The 18690-nt window shown below is 42.5% G+C and overlaps 1 protein-coding gene across 7 annotated transcripts in view; it reads right to left on the bottom strand.

Moving 5' to 3' along the window:
* Positions 1-3771: 3771 nt before the first annotated feature.
* pacrg (PARK2 co-regulated) overlaps positions 3772-18690 on the bottom strand; it is a 187357-nt gene continuing 172438 nt past the window's right edge. For all 7 annotated transcript variants that reach the window (XM_056393305.1, XM_056393302.1, XM_056393307.1 and 4 more), the window contains one exon: positions 3772-4237. In XM_056393305.1, coding sequence (XP_056249280.1) covers positions 4077-4237 — 161 coding nt within the window. In that variant the 3' untranslated portion in view covers positions 3772-4076. The remainder of the gene's footprint in view (positions 4238-18690) is intronic.

The raw sequence follows: 18690 nt of genomic DNA, 5'->3' as shown, positions 1-18690 counted from the left end.
CTCTACTTTTCTCAATCTCTTTTTTCCCCTCCGTCAACAGAACGCTATCTGCGTGTTTGTGTAGCTTTTGTTGCGCAGCTCACTGCAATACAAAAGCCTTTGTTGGCCTGCCACCACTGTGATGTGGTGAGACGGAGATGCACAAGGACAAACTTGAGCTCCGTGGAGCCAGCTCACTGTTAACTCTGAGATAACGGCTCAACCTGAAGGCTGGAGTAGCTTGCGGGGTGCGAGCCAGACACACATGTAAACACTTGTCTGCGCGGTCGAATGTGTTGATCTCTGTGGCTGTATGAATTCTGTGTATAAATCGTCCCATGTCGGTGTAATGCTTAGGGTTTCCATCAGTGAAATGGCTTGCATGTGTTCCTCGGTGGGAGTTATTGCTTGCTGCAGGGCAGTGGCAGCTGTTGTGAAGGGCTGAGCTAGCTAGGCTAATAATAACCCCGGAGCTGAGCGAGTGCCCACAGGCCCCACATCGTCTAGGGTTGACCCCCGGAGTCCAGTTGCAATGGAGAGTGAGGATTAGACCAGGTTGTGGATTAGAGAACACCATTTCACCCTTGTAAGGACGAAGGCAGGTGTGCAAGAATGCTACACGCTCAGTGGTTAACAGCGGGGTCACAGCACACTGAACGCACCACCTTGGAACCTGTGGAAAACATACACGTGAACCATGTGATAACCATGTGATTTTCCCCTAGACTACAAAGAAATTTGAATAGACACACAGGAGCAGTGAAACATTGGAACAGTATCAGCAAGTGTTTTTTTTTTTTACCTTGAATTTGAAGCTGCTGGGTTTTTTTCTTTTTTCAAAGACAGAATTGCCTTAATCTCTTCAGCATATATCTTTAACAAAGAGCCTAGAGATGTTGCAAAATGGCTGAGTAACATTTAAGGTCAGTAACATCACCCAGATGCCATCAGCCAGATCTTTCACAATAGACAAGGAATAAAAAAAAAAAAAAAAAAAAACAACTTGGAAATGCTCTCAACTGAAAATAATAATGTGACTTTATCTGCGATAGATAGTATCTGTTGTAGGGAAGTAGAGCATGATGTTATAACCTGTGTTCTATGACTGGAGGAAATATACTGAACGGGGAGCTATTTATTTCCTTGTGTATGCTAGGGTACCCATAGTCACAAAATGATCAATTGCTCATTATGACTAAGGGGAAAGGGTCAGAATATGATTATCAGGACAATTTCTGCTCTATGCTAAATTCATTTATTTTTTCAGTTTTTTCATGTCAACAGGACAGGAGATATGGGAGAAATTCAAATAATGTCATGCATGGTCCTTCCGGGCCTGTAGGTCTGGACCAGTCACGCATTGATGCCTTTGATAGACCAAATAACCTCATTGGCTGCCTCCATTTCTGTTCATTTCACAGTTGACTCTATTACTTGCATGAGCAATTACAGCTTGGTGTTGTTATTTGGTATTGTTTGCCATTACTGTGTATGCGTACGTCATGTGTGGTTAGCTCTGTGCGTGTGTATGTGTGTGCAGCTCTAGATTCGAGACCATATACTCTGATGTTCCCTTCTGTCACCTTTCTTAATGAGCTTCAGTGGGTTCCTGAAGAGGTCGAAACGGATGCCATTTAACATTTAATGCTCATTAGCTCCTGTGATGTGACCTAATTGAGCCAAAGCAATCAGATTGCCCCAGCCCTCTAAGTGTGAAGATGTGAACTCTAGGAAATTTCTGTATATTATGGGCTGTGTGACACTGTATGCTAGCTTGAAGCGAAGGGCTGCGATGAACAGATGGGAGGTGCGAGTAAAATGTCTGTCGAGTCTTGTTCTGAAGAAAAATATTGGAAGCGCTCTATGAAAGAAAAAAGAAGAAAAAAAAAGCTTGGCAAAAATGTTTGCCATGTTTCACTTGATCCTGTTTTGTAGTTGTCCTCTGTATCTCTAAGCTCTCCTTCCGTGACTGGCTAGCTGCTAGCCTGTGGCTCAGTAAAATTGGACAGGTGAAGCGGGACAGCGGGGCGTCACTGATACAGTTCGACAGAACCACAGGCTATTCAGAGTTCGATCCGTTCATCAAGTGAGAACAGAGGTGAAATTGTACCCCCTTTAAAAGCAGTTCATGCGCCTCCACTGTTGCTATATTTGTTTTGTTATGCAGCCTCAGTTATTAAGGTGAAAAGTGTTTTTTTGTGTTGAAAGGGGACCACTCTGGTACTCCTTTTCGTCTTTCACTGCACAGATCAAGCAGCAGGCAGAGAGCCACTCGGCCGGGTTCAGTAGTGTGGAACACCTATTCAGTAACATTCTTTTCAAGATGTTCTGAGGTTGAAATATGAGCATTATGAACCTGTCTTCTGCTTGAGAATAGATTCCTCCGCAGGCCTGTAAAGTTGCTTTTGCTGGAGACATGACTTACAATAAGAGACGGTGCAAGTGTCCTTGTGAGTGTCAGAAATCAATTACACCATGTTTCCCCTGTGGGTCGCAGGATTGTATATGTATATGCGCAAGTGTGTGTCCTTGTGTGTGTGTGCGTGTATGTGTGTGTGTGTGTATATGTATGTGTGTGTGTGTGTGTGGGGGAGGGTGGGTTGGGTACTGTCGCTAAACTTCTATTGTGTCTGGACTGTCTATGACAGGATAAAGGGAGAGAGCACCTTCAGTTGCACAGCGTGAGAACACAAAGTTGGTTAAAGATGCCGACTGAGTTACTGGCTGGTCTTGATAAACAAAGAGCGCACATATGATGTCATACACAAACACTCAACCAATAAGCCTGCATACACACCAAGTGTTTGCTAAGATCACTGTGGGGTTTGTGAGTTCAAAGGATGGTACCCAAACGTGTGCACATATGAGTGTGTGTTTGTCTAGAGGAATGCTGTCGGCCGTCATTCCTATGCGTCTTGCATTGCGTGTTTAGACAGGCTCTGTCTCCAGCTGGGTTTGTGACAGAATGGGTACAGTGTTACAATACAATACAAAACATCACTGCAGTTGTGAAAAGAAGCAGTTGTAGAGCAGGACAAAACACAGTGCCACAGGACGTTATGATCTGACACAGGAAAGACAGACCTGCATAACTAAAATCACTCTTTTTTTCTACCTCTCAGAACTGCATTAGCACCTTTTTAATTCAAAGCTCTGCAGTGTAGAGATAACAGCTTTCATTTGTTTACTGTTTCAGCACAGGAAAATGAAGTTCTTAATATTTATATTCCAAAATATCATATCTATTTAAGTGACCCAGTCTTTAGAGTAGTACTCATACCCTGCATACTTACTGTAAAGGGTGGCTGTAAAAAAACAAAACAAAAAATGCTGCAGGAGTGGTTGGAGAAGTTTCTATAGACCTGTTGACACTTTTTCCGCCTTGAAATCTTGTCACCATGCAGAGGAATCTACTGATGCTGACATAAATTTAAGCTGGCCGCAGCTGCTATTCTCTGAGAAGGAGCAAGTAGCAAACTTTTTACAGTCAACATTCAGGTCTTCAGGGGATGAGCGTTTGATAGTCAAAAGATAAATTCTGGGTGAAGTTTTACTCTAAAATCAATATGTTTTCATACATTTTGAAAGAGTGTGTGATGCATAACTCTGTTTGAAATATACATCACTATGCATCATGGATTCCTTATCGGCTAGCTAAATAAAAGTAATAAAAAAAATAACAATAAAAGGATAATATATCATAACATACTGGCATATTTTAATGAGGAAAATTTGTTCTGTCAAACTTATATTGGTATTAAGTTATAGTAATAAATATAGTCAGACAGAAAATACTTCAAGACTTGTGAATTTAATAAGAATTTAAAAAGGATGCTAAAGAGCCGGGGGGAGGTAGAGAGGAAGGAGCGGTGGGTTGGAGCTCATGGATGGGAGCAAAACCGAGCAGAGGACGTAGTGCTGGGTTCAGAAAGAAAAAGAGAACAAGTGGAGTCGGGTTGAGATTAGGGGAAAACAAGGATAAAAAAGGGATAAGATAAGGGTTTCATGTAGAGGTGGTGGTGGGGAGGGCAGATAAAAAAAGAGTGGAAAAGAAGTAAAGTCAAGAGTCTGTGCAACGTCAAAGGTGATGGCCCTCCTCAGCTGATCATGCAGGACTCGTAGGTGGGCACCATGTATTTGATATTTATGAATGCGTCCTCTCCTCCGTAGCGCTCAAACACCTCCAGAGTCTCCTGGATCAGGTCACCGATGTTCTCTCTCTTCTGCTGGCTGTAGTCGATTCCATCTCCAGAGTTGACTAGGGACACGGAAACAGAGAGAGAGACAGATAGAATAATAAGAAAAAAGAAAAAAAAACAAAACAAAGATAAGTTATATTACAGCCCAGTCTGGGTCATCACAGACTGTGAGGTTGATGTCAGGGCTCACAAAGCACCACCTGTGGCCACGCTGCATTGCTTTGCTGCAGACTGACTTGGCAAATGCCATCCTTCCATCTGAGTTCAAACCCAATGGACAGACTGAATTTAATTTACCCCTCTTATGCCGGGGCCAGTTGGGACCGAACAGCAGAAGAGTTTTTAACTGTTCAGCTGAAAGTTTAATGAGGCAGCCTGCAGAGTGGAGAGCAGAGTAAAGGACAGATGAGTCAGTGACGGCTCTGCTGTTGCAAAACCCTGCATTGGTGCACACGAGGCATGAGCAGTGACCTGGAGTCACGCTCCACAGGACGGAATGTGTGTGCGCTTGTTTGTTTGTTTGAGTGTGTGAATTTCTACTAGTATAAAAAATATGAGACAAAAACCATACCACTATCAAAATGTCAATTTTGATTTGCTGTGAGTATGTTTTTGCATTTTCCAGGTGTTTGTGTTTGTGTGTGACCAATGGCAAATGAAAAATAATTCATTTGTGGCCAATAACAATACAGCAACAATCCTGCAGAAACACCCCTCCCCAGAGGACACATACAAACACACACAGACAGTGCAGTAAAACACACAAAATTGTACAACAGAGCTCGAGCGTGCTGGGGGAACTTGTTATCGAAAAAAGATTCCTGAGGTGTCCAGCCTTCACTCCCCCCTTCTTCCTCCCTTTAACCAGCAGGCACACTTAAACACAGACACACACAGACACACACACACACACACACACACACACACACACGGATCGTGATTTTATCAGCACACAGCAAACTGCCAATCTCATGCCAATGCACTTGGGGCTCAAAACACTTTTCAGAGGGAGGTAAATATAGAGAGGAATTGAGCATGCGCACAAAGGTGTCTACATTTATTTGCAAAAAAAAGTCCTGTTCAATTCGAAAATCCTGGAGAGAAACAAACCACAAAATGAATCATTTGACAAGAAGAGAAGAGAAGAGAAGAGTATTGTCAAGTGTACCTGTGATGTGAAAAATTAACAGCAGCACTTTAAGGAGGACCCCTCAGCCTCTTCTCTCACTCCTGATTACACCAGAAAAGAGAAAGGGACATAAAACTTATCTCTCACTTCTTCTAACACTCAATCCTTTATTCTTTCTCAATCTTTTCTAATCTCTCATCTTCCCTGACAGACTCAACCTTCCCCCTTCTCTCTCTTTCTCTTTCTCCTCGCCTTTCCACCCATCCATGGCCTCCTCATTAAAACACAAAGAGAGCCAGTCCCATAAAGCAGGCTGTTAAGCAGTAACACGTCTATGATCTCAGTCTGCTGCACTCGCTTCATCGTCAAGATCCGCTCTCCTGTTTTACATGAAAGCGACGGGGGAGAATTCTCCAGCCGTGGTTTGACCGTTGGTTAGCCTCTGCGCAGTGCAACTTTAACAGCATTGGCTTTATTTAGCAGCTATTTACTGTTTTCCTTTTGGAGAAACGACAGCAATAGCTTCATACGCTAAAGAATGCAGCCTTTAAGAAAAGAAAAGCTCTTGTTCATATCTAAGCTCAGGCTGCTTATTCTTGAGCTACCCACAACACAGGCATCTGCACCCTACTAGTTAGCGAAAACCTAAATAGCATCTAAAATGCATCCATCTGTGCACTAAAAGAAAAACGGCAAAGCAATCAGGGAGAAATGAGGACAACAGTCTGCTGTGATGTGTGTACGCTGGGAGAGTGGTGAAAAGTAAAGAATAAAGTGACAGGAGTCAGCCGGGTCACTCTTACAATCTGTTTCAGCTGAGTGTGTGCGTGTGTGTGTGTTTGTGTGCATGCATGTTGGTGTAGGTTAAAAAGGCAAGCCCTCGGAGAGCCACCCCTTGTTAGTAGAAATGAGCAGCCAAAGCCAGCCCAGAGGGAGAGCTTGGCCTTCAGGCAAAGAGCACGGGGAGCCGGAGAAGAGGTGCAGCTTGGGAACCAACAAAGCTCAGACCCGTTTACTGGGGCCTGGAGGGGGGAGCGAGGAGGTCCTGCAAGGGGGGGAATTGTTGCTGCTCAGCCCTTTCCAAGTGCATTTCCATCGCTGAGCTGTGGGGAGGACAGTAGCATCAAACAGGAAGAGGCCAGAGGAATTTGCAATGATTCTCAATATTTCAAAAGCAGAAAAGGGAGAAGTGTGTTTAAGGAGGGATGGAGGGAAAAGGAAGGGGGGGGGGGTGTTAAAAGCTGCCTCTGCAAATGTCCTTCAGCAAAATAACTTTCTTTCTCGCTCTTCCTCTCTCCCCTCCCTGTCCTTTTTTTTTCTCTCTCTGCTTTCGGCAATATCTGCAACCCTGGGCAGAGGGAGAGAGACAGAGAGAGAGAGTAAAAAAAAAAATCTTTAAAAACAATCATAATAAAAACGTCCGCCCTGTGAACAGAAGGAAAAGGGCCCTAGCAGGAGCTAGCTGTCTGTTCCTCTGAGGAAGAGGAAGGATCGATACAGATAGAGACAGGGGAGGATTCTCAGCACAGCGACATTTACTACACAGAAGGTGGAGGAAGAAAAGGTGCTTTGTTTCTGCCTTTCATGCTAAATCCCTGGGATTGGAGGGGTGTTTAACTCGTAGACAGGGGAGGCGAGGAGAAAAGAGGTAGATTGATCAATCAATCAATCAATCAATCAATCAATCAATCAATCAATCAATCAATCAATCAATCAATCAATCAATCAATCAATCAACCTATCTATCTATCTATCTATCTATCTATCTATCTATCTATCTATCTATCTATCTATCTATCTATCTATCTTATTCTTTCATTAAGGCAACCTGGGCTGTGCCTCTCTTGGGCTCTGCTGTGATTTCTGGCAAACCACAAACTACACACAACAACAGCTGCAGCCTTCCTCCTCCTCCTCCTCCACCCTGCTCTTTCTCCATCCCTCATTCCCCACGGTCCTAAACAACCTGTCTTCCCACATCAAGCTGAAGACAAGCAGTCACAGACGCAGGAAGTACTCGGCGTTTCCTCCAAACTAATTTTATTTATCAGATCTCCTTACTGTTTTTTTTTTCTCTAAACCTCAAACAAAGCTGTGCTGTCGTAAGACTTCTGACCGAGGTTAGCAAGCATTATGTGTATGTTGTATGGTTATAATCTCTCCTCCTGCCAGGAACCGGGTGACACACACACTGCAGCAGCTTAAGGAAGTTTAGCTGAAAATTCCAGAGCTGATTAACATAATATCAACCCACCTGCCATTGTTTCTAATCAACTTACCCCTGATTGTGGAGGTTCCTTATGAAAGCGGCTTAGAGAGGGAGGTCCCCCTCCCAAACACAACAGCTCTTTGATCATAGCAACCAAGAGAATCAATGAATGAGGGAGACATGTTTTTCTTTTCTTTCTTTCTTTTTTTTCATAGAGGTTTGGCCTTGCTCGAAAAGGGAAATGGAGGAATGTAGGTTATGAGTGTGATGGAACAGCTTGAGTTCCAGGAATACTTTGTGGAGAAGTTGACCGTGGCTGCACAGCTGAGGGTGTTATATGAGTGCTTGTGTTGTCATTGTGTCCTATTACCGATTCACACACTGAGAGATGCTGCTCAGGTCATCCTTCATTAACAACCCATTTGTTCAAGACTTCAAGACTAAGGAATACATATTGTCTTTTACATCAATATACTCTTTTTACATACAGGTGTACACTAACTTTTCCTGATGCAAAAACTCTCTATTTTCCATTGGGAATAAATTAGGTTATATATTGAATTGTTAATACTATTAATCTTAAACATAAAAGTCTAACTAGTTCCCTTTTCTTCTGCGTCTGTGAAGAGAGCCATGGTTTACAAATGTTTCCCTCAAGCTTAAATTTACTTAATTCATATTATTCCATTTTAAAAAAGGCTTTAACAAAATATTATACTCTCTAATATCCCGATGACATTTGGTAGATAAATATACCAAAACTACATGTCTTGCTTAGACTTTTTGTGAATTTCACACAGAATTCAAGCAACCACTGCAAAGGTCTTTTATAAATGTATGGCCAAACTCAAATATGCATTTTTTTCCCTTTATAACTGGTTGAAGTTTTTAAAAAATAAAACCAAACTGAAGATGGAGACTAAAATCTGATAATAAACTGATTCTTGACATGAATTCTGAAGGTGTGGTATGAATTCCAATTTGAGCTACAGTATATACAATCTCTATGTATGTGGATACTATGTGTGAACCAGGGCATATGGACAGGGAGAGGAAGAGGAGCATAGTGGTGGTGTGTCTGTGTGTGTGTGTGTGTGTGTGTGTGTGTGCGTGTGTGTGTGTGCGTGTGTGTGTGTGTGTCATAGAGGGTGTGTAGGTGTGAGGAGGTGGTGGGGAGTGGATGAGACCACTGGAGGAGGCCTGTGCTTAACAGCAGGGCTCTAATTAAAAGGGCCTCACAGTTGGGTGCAGACAGGCCTCTCATAAAGAGACTCACACTCTGGCACAGAGGTGGGAGAGACCAGGTGTGTGTGTGTGTGTGTGTGTGTGTGTGTGTGTGTGTGTTTGTGCGCGCGTGTGTCTGTGTCTGTGTGCGCGTGTTTGTACATGTGCGTACCTAACCACAGGTGTCTGTAAAGGGAAGGAAGGAAGACAGAAAGTATCCTAACAGCCGAACAGTGTGTGTGTTGGGGTTTGTGTGAGTGTGTGTGTGTGTGTGTGTGTGTGTGTGTGTGTGTGTGTGTAGACGTAATTACTCCATGTATTTTTGTGTGTATACTGCATATGTGTACACACACAAACACATAGATGTGGAGATTTGCACACATGTGGAGAGAGAATGCGTGTGCTTGTGAGTAATTACATGTGACAAGGACAGAGAGGGTTAGAGAGTGAGTGGAACAAGAGAGAGAGGGAGAGACGCACGAGGACTTGCAGAGGAAAAAGTATTTTGATCCTTCATTTAGTTAAAATAGTAACGGCAACTAGAACAAAACTACAAAGAAAATAAACAAAAGATTTAACAGCAAAATGCACTGATTCATAAGAATGGTCCCTGTTAAATGACTGATGCAGAAACTGTTATGGTGTTGCATTTGGTCCAGGTGGTAGTTTAAACTGCAGCAGTGCTTTTTATTTTAAGCTGATCATATGTTTTACATGCAAATCTGCATAAGAAATAGATTTAGCTAATTATAGTTATAGAGTAGAAATATTAACCAGATAGAGATACTCAAGAGAAGTACCAGTACTTCAGAAAAGTACATGAGTAAAGTACAATTCCTTTGTTACTTTACAGTTCTGTCTCAAACACTATTCTTTCCCTCACACTGGTTTTCCCCTCTGCCAAACTCTCCAGCCCCCTTTTCCCCTAATGGATAAGCCAGAGGCTGACGGATGGCACAGCTGCGGCTCACATACACAATCACACTAACACACACACACACACACACACACACACACACACACGCACCTGGAGCTGGGCCCATTCCCACTCTGTTGCTTTTCCATCTCAACCTTTGTGCGTAATCAATAACAGCATTTCAGCTTAATACAGCTAGCCACAATGAGAGCTGCAACTTTAGTCACATCACAACACACACATATCCACATGAGGTTGCGAGCAGAGAAGTAAAACAATAGGCTTATGGCCAGCAGTAGTTTATTAAACCCCCAACCCCTATACCAGCCATCATCTGACTGCTCATGCTTACTGAAGTCTAACCTTTGCTGTAGGTCAGTGATCTCATTTTCCATGTGTTCATCCAGCCCAGCAGTGCTCAGTCTATAGGCTAGCTGCAGTTCAGTGCCATTTCAACCCGGAGAAAGTTGGACATCAGCAAAGCAGTAGGCCAGGAAGAGGAAAATGTGTCAAGGTCAGATTGCACAGCAGAAAGCAAGACAGGACGAACGTGTAGACGAGGTTGAGAAGAAGATGTAACCTACTGAGGATGCTCCTGAGTTGTTAGATTCCTATCGATCTGGTTCCCACTGGCTTACTCATTTACATCTGTGCGTAGGTATACAAGAATTGAATTCCAATTCCACACTTCCGCCAAAATCGTGCCATGGCTTTGACTAATCTTTTCCTTAGAAAACAGCTGTGGGAGGGATTCAAAACCCTGCTGAGGCAAGGTGGGAGAATCACTCTGCCACACCTCACAAACCCCTCCTCTTGCTCATTTCTTTTTCAATTAGCAAACTAGACCTAGCCATGACCGAGAGCAATATCGGTTTGCACCATTTAGTCATGGCATTAATGCACAAAGAGGGCTCATCTGAGATGATGGATCAATGCTATTTTCCAAGCTGTTACCATGTCTATTATTGTTTCAATTACCACCACTCAGATAATGGTTATGCCAGTCCCATCTCATCCAATTGTAGCCTGATACATGCATGTGTGAGTCAGTTTCAGTATGCTTGTCACAGGTCTAAAGGAAAGAGTAATCTCATGTTATGGTCACAAGTATATTACACTGATGGCTCAGACAGGCAGCAACTTTTGAATTATTTTCAAATTAGATTCCACATTGTTCAGGGTGCACAAATGCGTGTGTGTTGGCTGGTGACGAATGATCTCTGTGGTCTGCTGTAGCAAGGTTTTCATCTGGGTCAGAAAATACAGACAGAGGATTTCTTATCGCAGCTTTGGCCAGACAGAGGGCCATGCATTACGCAGCAGTGCCTACAGATCGCACACAATGCAACAGCAAATCTACACGACTGAATTCGACTGTGCTGCACGCAAAGAAACTGCAGCTGCTGAGGTCTCAAGAACAACAGCGAGGTTCACGCTGAAATCTTGGTGTTCTCACAGAGCAAACATGCCCAACATACCACTTTCTCTCCCGAGAGATGTTTTGGATAAGTTAGGGATTATGGGCTATCAAAAGAAGTCTGCAATGGTGCAACACACACTGACTCTGTCACTTGCAAGTTAAACATATTAAGGAGAATGTGATTAAAATCTGCTGTGACAAGAAATTTTATTGTAATAATATTTTTCTGTCATTTTGTCACCCATTTATGCATTCAAAAGGAAAAAAGCAGAAACATATAATAAAGTGATATTAAGAGAATAAACAATCAAAGCATTTAGCAGTACAGTCTACCACTGAGGATGTAGCTTTTCCCACTGCCTGCCTGTGTCTCTCCCTGGCTGGGAGGAGAGTGTCAGTGCTGTCAGGTGTGAGTCAATGTCGTCAGATGCGATCTCATTACGCCAGCTTACCTCAAGGTTAGCAGCGGGCTGCTGGCTAGGCACAAAATCGATCTGCACCAGGGACAGGCGTTAAAGGCCACCGTGGTGTGTAAATGCGCACACCCGCACACGAGCCAAACTGGAATGCAAAAGCCCACTAATACAGGCATAGGCACGTAACATATGTACACAAAGCTATGAAAGCACACTATAGAGTCAGACGCCATGCGAAATGACTGCAGATTAACATATAAACACATTGCACTTACCAACGCAAGAAGAATTCAGCAAACATGCCACCAGGAACCATATCTAGTAAGTAGTCGAAAGGCTTTGTCTTATCTGTTTTTGCTTCATACAGATAATGGAAGACTCTTTATCTTCTTCAGTGCTATCACTTAAAAGCAGGTGCTGAAATACCTTGGGTAAAAACCTGTACAAATATATCACTTCATACATATCTGTTCCACGCCTAGCCTTACGCAACCTGTGGGCTACAGGTTACGTCAAGTTACGACAACAACATCCCCAAGTCCTCGGATAATGTTGTCCCTTGTTATATAAAAAGCTAACGAATATTTACTCAGAGCTGTCAGCAGAAAGACTGTCTTCGCGTGTCTAAAATGTTAGACAGGAATCCAATAAGCATTGACAGATTTTTGCGTTCTTCAATCCATCAGACCATCAAAGTTTATCTCAGAGTACAAAGAAAACGTCCACGGCTACATATGTTCGCCTGACAACGTCACAACACAGTTCATTCCTCAGATCTCGTCACGTCAAATTAATGGCTGCCAAGAATAATAACTGAAAAGCAAGGAATATTTTTATTTCTACTCGGAGTAGTTTGCAACCTTCAGTAACAAAAGCTAAAAGTGAAGGAATTAATATTCATAGGAAACAGCTTGCCTGGTGTACCTTTGCTTTGGTAACAGGTGTCAATGAATGGGGGATACCGGTGGCTTTGCTAAGGCTACCGGCCACCCCTTCCTCTCATTTACACATCTTAATGGCAACACAGAGCATATGTTTAAGTTGCTACAAGGAAACTACTCCGTTTCTTTTTCATTGTTGTTGTTTTTTGAGATTTACTTTCCATGAGAAATGGAGGCTTTTGAATAAAACATTAAAGCACAGCTTGGGCACAGTGTGGCTATTCTGTTTCATTAACACCTCCGCAGTGCAAGTATGGATGCACAAATAGTACACTTACGCTGAAACTATAGTCTAAATAAGGTGAATAAAAAGATTAAAGGAATATCAGGTTAATGTCCTGTGGAGACATCTTATCGGTGCCACAAAATAAGAGAAGGGAAACTGAAAGAGTTTGCCAATGGAGGGGTTCTCCTGATGTTGCCTGTGATGAATTTAATTTGAGGTTTGTGAATAGAAAAACACTTTGCATCTGGTTCACTTCCTGATCTCTCGTGTTCAAAATCAAAATAAAGGGTTTAATTTAAATGAAGGTGTAGATGTAATTTAATTTGAAATCCAATAATCCAGGTTTGTGATTTAAATTATGCTTTGTCTGATGTCACCCTTAATTCCACTATCGTTGTTAAGGTATTAACATGAAAGTTAGAATAAACAGAGACTTGAATGAGAGATAAATGGGAGCCTGTTGTCAGCACCATGAGAGCTCAAACGTCAACTCATTTCATTATAGTTTGATCAATAAACAGAGAACATGACAAAGGGTTTACTGCTGGACAATTGAGAGACAGGAATAGTAAAGGACAGAACACTGATCACAACAAGGTGTTACAAAACGCGTCAGAGTCAAGCCCCATATGACATCAAAAAAATATAAGGAAATGGATAAAACACGCTGCTGAAGGTGGAGTGACCTGGACAACAAAAGGAGGAATGGAATCAGAGGAATCACTCTCGTAGAAACAGCACATGTCCAGACAAAAAATCATGTGGGCTTCAGGTGGAAAAATTGACAAAGAGGGAGACACGGAAAGAGAGAGGAAGAGTGACAGAGAGAGAAGGGAGGTCGAGCAGCGTAGTAAATTCAAAGAGCGATTCCATTTGTCCTCTTTACTCGTCACAAAATGAACATTTGAAGTGACATACTAATTTAAGTCAGTGACAAATCAAAGTCTATCACTGATATTACCCTAAAGCGTGGTGAGTATCCTCTCTGCACTTCACATTTTTGCAAGTCACTGAAAGAACGTGATTGTAGTTTAAACATCAAAGGAATAAGGTGTGCTTTAGCTCCTCAGGTGCACTGTATTATCTCCTCTCACCAAAAACAGTGTCATTACTGCACTGGGTGGAAATACTGGCACACACACACACACACACACACACACACACACACACACACACACACACACACTTGCCTACAAACGATTATGTGCGCACACACACACAGTTATGTCCATACGCAGGGATGGGCTATGTGCCTGGCTAATAAAATCACTTTAGTCTTCATAACCACTTTAGCCTTGGAAGCTGCCATGAATGGAAGGACAACCACTCTCTCTCACACACACACACACACACACACACACACACACACACACACACACACACACACACACACACACACACGCACACACACACACACACACGCACACACACACACACACACACACACACACACACACACACACACACACATTCACGTACAGTAATGAACGGTGAGCGGTCCAGCCCTTCCATTAGCCTAATGAAGTGGCTCCCTAAGATGGATGACATGACATCACCTCCACCACCAATCACGATATCACCCCTAAAAAACCTTCCACTAAAAGCCCCACCCTCCCCCGGCTCACCCCCCATTGCTTACTGCACCAAATGGACGATGAGCATTCCAGGGCCCATTCGGCCCCCTCACAACACTTTTATTGGTCTGGTTATTTATCTCTTTAATGCGATTGGCTGGAGTGGATGCCTATGGATGAAGAGAGCTAGTAAATCACAGTGGGTTGGGGGCAGCAGTGTGATAAAAAGAACTTTGGTTCAACAATGACAATGGCACCAAGCGGACAGTACAAAGTCTGTCTGCATTCAGAGCAGGAACGAACATGGGAGAGGCAACGGGAAGTCTGAGGGCAGCAGTTTCCAAGGGTCATGGACAAGGGAGAATAAAAACATGTCCATACAAATGCAAATAAATTTGAAAATGCATTGTTTTTCTCTAGTAAGTCCTTCCATGCAAACAAAATCAAGCTTTTCAACCACAGAAAAGAGATTCTCACCTAAGTGGATAAACAAGAAGTGAAAGAGAACTTCTAAGAATACTGATATATGCTAACTTGACTGTCACGTGACAGGTGTTAACTGTGAAGTGAAAGTGATTTGAGAGCTGTGACCTGCTGGCACACTCAGTTCTTCACGCTTGCTCAGGTTACAAACAATGTTTTGAAAACAGCCAGAAATGCTTGAAAAATAAAAAATAAATGTCCTTTCACTTGAAGAGATATACGTGCCTTTGCATTGTTTTGGTGTTTTAATGTGGTCTACAAACAACCTAAAAAAACTTTTTTTTTACCGGACAGAAAACTTTTGGCCAAGAAACGTTGTTTTGTTGTTTTCACTTTGTCAGTCTGTGTATGTGTGAGTCAACAGAGGTGTTGAGTAATTTTGCAGGTGTTAATATGTCTCTGCAAAGATTTTAGTGTTAGCGTCACAACACAGTCACAAAACTTTACAGGTGTGTAATTGAGATCAAAACAAAGACCAAGTTAAGACTAAGTTCTCTGATGTAGGAGTACTGAGTACTGGTGATGTAGTCATGACAAGGGCGCCGCAGCTGGTGTGATCCCATCACCAGATCGTCTGTAGTTTTGAAATTAGTACAGACATGGCCTAACACAAAACATAATCTCTTCCTCTTTCTCTCCTCCTCACCCATTCATCTCAGGAGGACAAAGCAAAGTGTTTATGGGAGGAAGGATGCAGGTACAGGCGTCCATAAACAGTTAGTGTTTTACAGGCAGCGGCACGGCCTGAGGCCCCCCGTCAAGGTTTACATGTGCACAGGCCTTTTAAAGCTAGGGTGTTTAAGTGTGGTATTTACATAAAGCAGGCAAAGCTGTATTTCTTAAGCAGACCTCACACCAGTACAGAATTGTGTTATGTTTGCCATACATTGACAAAATGACACTGACATGACCAGTAATAATAATATCTTTCTGTGTCTGTGGATCTAAATAATAAACAAATCCTACTTGGAAAAAATACTGTTGTGGTATGAAGACTGAAATAATGTCATAAAGACAAGGGCAAGTATAAAATATGTTGTGTTATGTTTTACACCTTAGCAGTGGCACGTGTATTAAATCTCAAAAGCCAATAGCCCTCAAAGTATAAACTGTGCCACAAACCTTCATACCACGTGCACATGCAATTAAACCCACACAGTCCCACTCAGTTCCAAAGTCAATTTGGCCCCTATCATCATTGGACTTTCCACTGGCCAACACTTTGTGCTTTCTGCCAGCTCTTTCCCTTTTTCCCCAGTTTATTTATCTATTTTTTTGCTTCTCTTACTCCACAGAGAAAAAGGTATGTGACTGATGAAAAGACATTAAACACCATGGCTTAGCTGCACAACTGCCCAACTGGACCACGCACGTATGTAAGTGTGTGTGTGTTGGGGGGGGGTTCATGTTTGTGTGTGTCACATTTACATTATGTTTGTGTATTATTAGCAGATGTTGCTACCCACTGGGGGAGGTACAGTCCAAACAGAAGCTGAGGGAGAGAGAGAAGAGCAGGGATGGGGGGGGGGGCTGTATTGAGATGTGCAGGGACAGCAGTACCACCCCAATGTGAGTCATAGGACACACTGTCAGCAGCCATCCAACATCACACACTGACTCATTACACTGGAGGAGAGGAGATGACAACAGTAGCCATGATCAAGGGGAATAGCAGAGGCGCATCAGTGAGAGGCAGACAGAGACGATGCAGTCAGCAATTATGGTGGTGGCACTTCTCTCAGTCCTACACTGATAATGGCACAAAAACTTTCAGATGCTTATAAATACACCCACAGCAGACTGAATATTTTCATTTAAAGCTCTCTGTTCCTTTTTTTCTTCATAAGTGATTAATGATCAAATTAATGCAGTTTAAACAGAGAATATACTAATGTTGAAGTGACAAAGTTCACTACGGCCATAGGGATGATGACTCTTTCCTGTCAGGGGCAAAGAAAGAGGTCAGGGTGGATGGACAAGTCGAGCAAATGTCGAACTTTTGACACAGAAGACCACCGTCCACGTCCCTTTCCAGTTAATAGCCCATAATCTTTCCCTAACCTTAACCAAGTTGTTTTTACACCTAAACCTTACAGGAACCTTAACCTTGGCTCAGATCAGAAAGCGCTTAAGGGTAATTATAAATAACACATTTTCTCATTAAATTTAAAGATGTTGTTTACTTAGGGTTCTTCATGTTCTTTCCAACAGGGTTAGAAAAAATAAACCTTATATGTTTTGTAGTTGTGTGTTAAACAAGTGTTGAAGTGAAATTCACTAAATTCCCTTGTTAGGATGTGGGAAGATAAAAACCTTTCAGACCGGCTTGTTTGAAGGCCTGAATTGACACACCTAAATGAAAACCTTCACTGTGCTGGTTTAGATAATTAGCTTATGATGCTGTTGTCAGACCATAAAAGTCTAGTGTCAAAAAAGTGTGGAAATTCATTCAGTTGAATTATTTTACTTATTCTTAAAAACAGAAATATATATGCTTAATGAATACTTTACAGTGTACCTGTTTTTAACAAACATTTTAAATTTGCGTAATCTTGGCTAAAGTTGAAAAATTGGTATCCTAAAAAAAATGTAATTGTAGCAACGATTGAACAATCGAAACTGCCTCCACTTCTTTTTCTACAGAGAAAAGAAGATTGCATATTGGTATTTCTTTCTGCAACAGCCTCTACTCTACCAGGGAACCCAAATATTCATGATTGCTAAAAAAGAAATCACCACCTGGTGTGCTGACAGAGAGACAAATTTTAACATACGCCATAACAAATACCATCTCAGGTGGGAGGCAAAAATGAAACGCCACGATGTGCCGAATTTACAGACAAGTTACTCGCATTCATTTAATTATGCAATCTTATTACACTCTGCTGAGAATATTCACATGCTGCAGCACTAAATGACAGAAACACACAGTGATTAGCATTTCCCTTTGCCACCTTTTTGGAAAATGGCTTAAAATTTGCTGAACATTTGAATAAAAACACAGATTTTGTAATTTCCTGACATATGACAAATACCCCTACAGATTGTAGAGGGCTTCATTGGTATGTATGTATGTGTGTGTGTATGTACAGGATATCGTGTGTCATTTGATTAGGGCTTTGAGATGTGAATTAATTCAGTGTTGTGTACTCCTGCAACAGAAGCCTTCACATCACAGCTGTACATCACCATGCGATTTCTACACAATAACCATATCCCCAGGCAAATAAAATGTTTGTCACTGCAAGACTGGTTGTGTTGACGGTCGACAGGTTTTATTCATACGGTGTGTATAGGTGATGCGGGTATGTCATGGCTAGTGCAAGCTTATAGGTTTTCGTCATTAGATGAGGATGTTTATGTCCATGTAGTCCCTGGGCTGAGCGCTGTCCCCTGGCCAAGTGGAGAGCAAGACCATTAGGTCGGCAGAGCCGGGGCCATTTATTTGGCTCTTTTCTGGCTGTGGCTGTATTATCTGCTGTGAAGCTATTTGTCTGAGACCAGCCAAGCCGCCAACATGACAGGATGGGGGGAGATGAATGATGGGCTCCAAGACACGGCCAGTTTTGCTTCGCTGACAAACTGGGGCAAGAGCTGGAGGGATGTGGCAAGGGGAACGAAGTGAAAGAGCAGGGGTGGAGGCAGGGCAGGGAATGAACGTAAACGGGAGACACTGCGGCAGCCGGTTCGCCAGTAGGCACAATTTACAGCACCTGTTGGCTGTGATTGATCAAAGGAATAGAGGAGAGGGTAATGGTGTGTAGTCTGACACGGGATGAAGTGATGGGATAGAGGAGAGGGTTAAAACCAGAGACACAGAGAAAAATAGAGTGCATGAGAGAATGAGAGGGATATTGAGGTGGAGGAGGATAATAAAGACAGAGTGAAGAAGAGACAGGGGAGAGGAAACGCAAAGAGTAAGGAACCAGGAGAAAGGAAAAGAAAGAGAGAGTGGGAGACGAATAAAGAGAGGT

Source organism: Seriola aureovittata, chromosome 13 (assembly GCF_021018895.1).
Source record: "Seriola aureovittata isolate HTS-2021-v1 ecotype China chromosome 13, ASM2101889v1, whole genome shotgun sequence".
Lineage (NCBI taxonomy): Eukaryota > Metazoa > Chordata > Actinopteri > Carangiformes > Carangidae > Seriola > Seriola aureovittata.
Note: the sequence above shows the minus strand (reverse complement) of the source record. Positions and strands in the feature narration are given on the sequence as shown.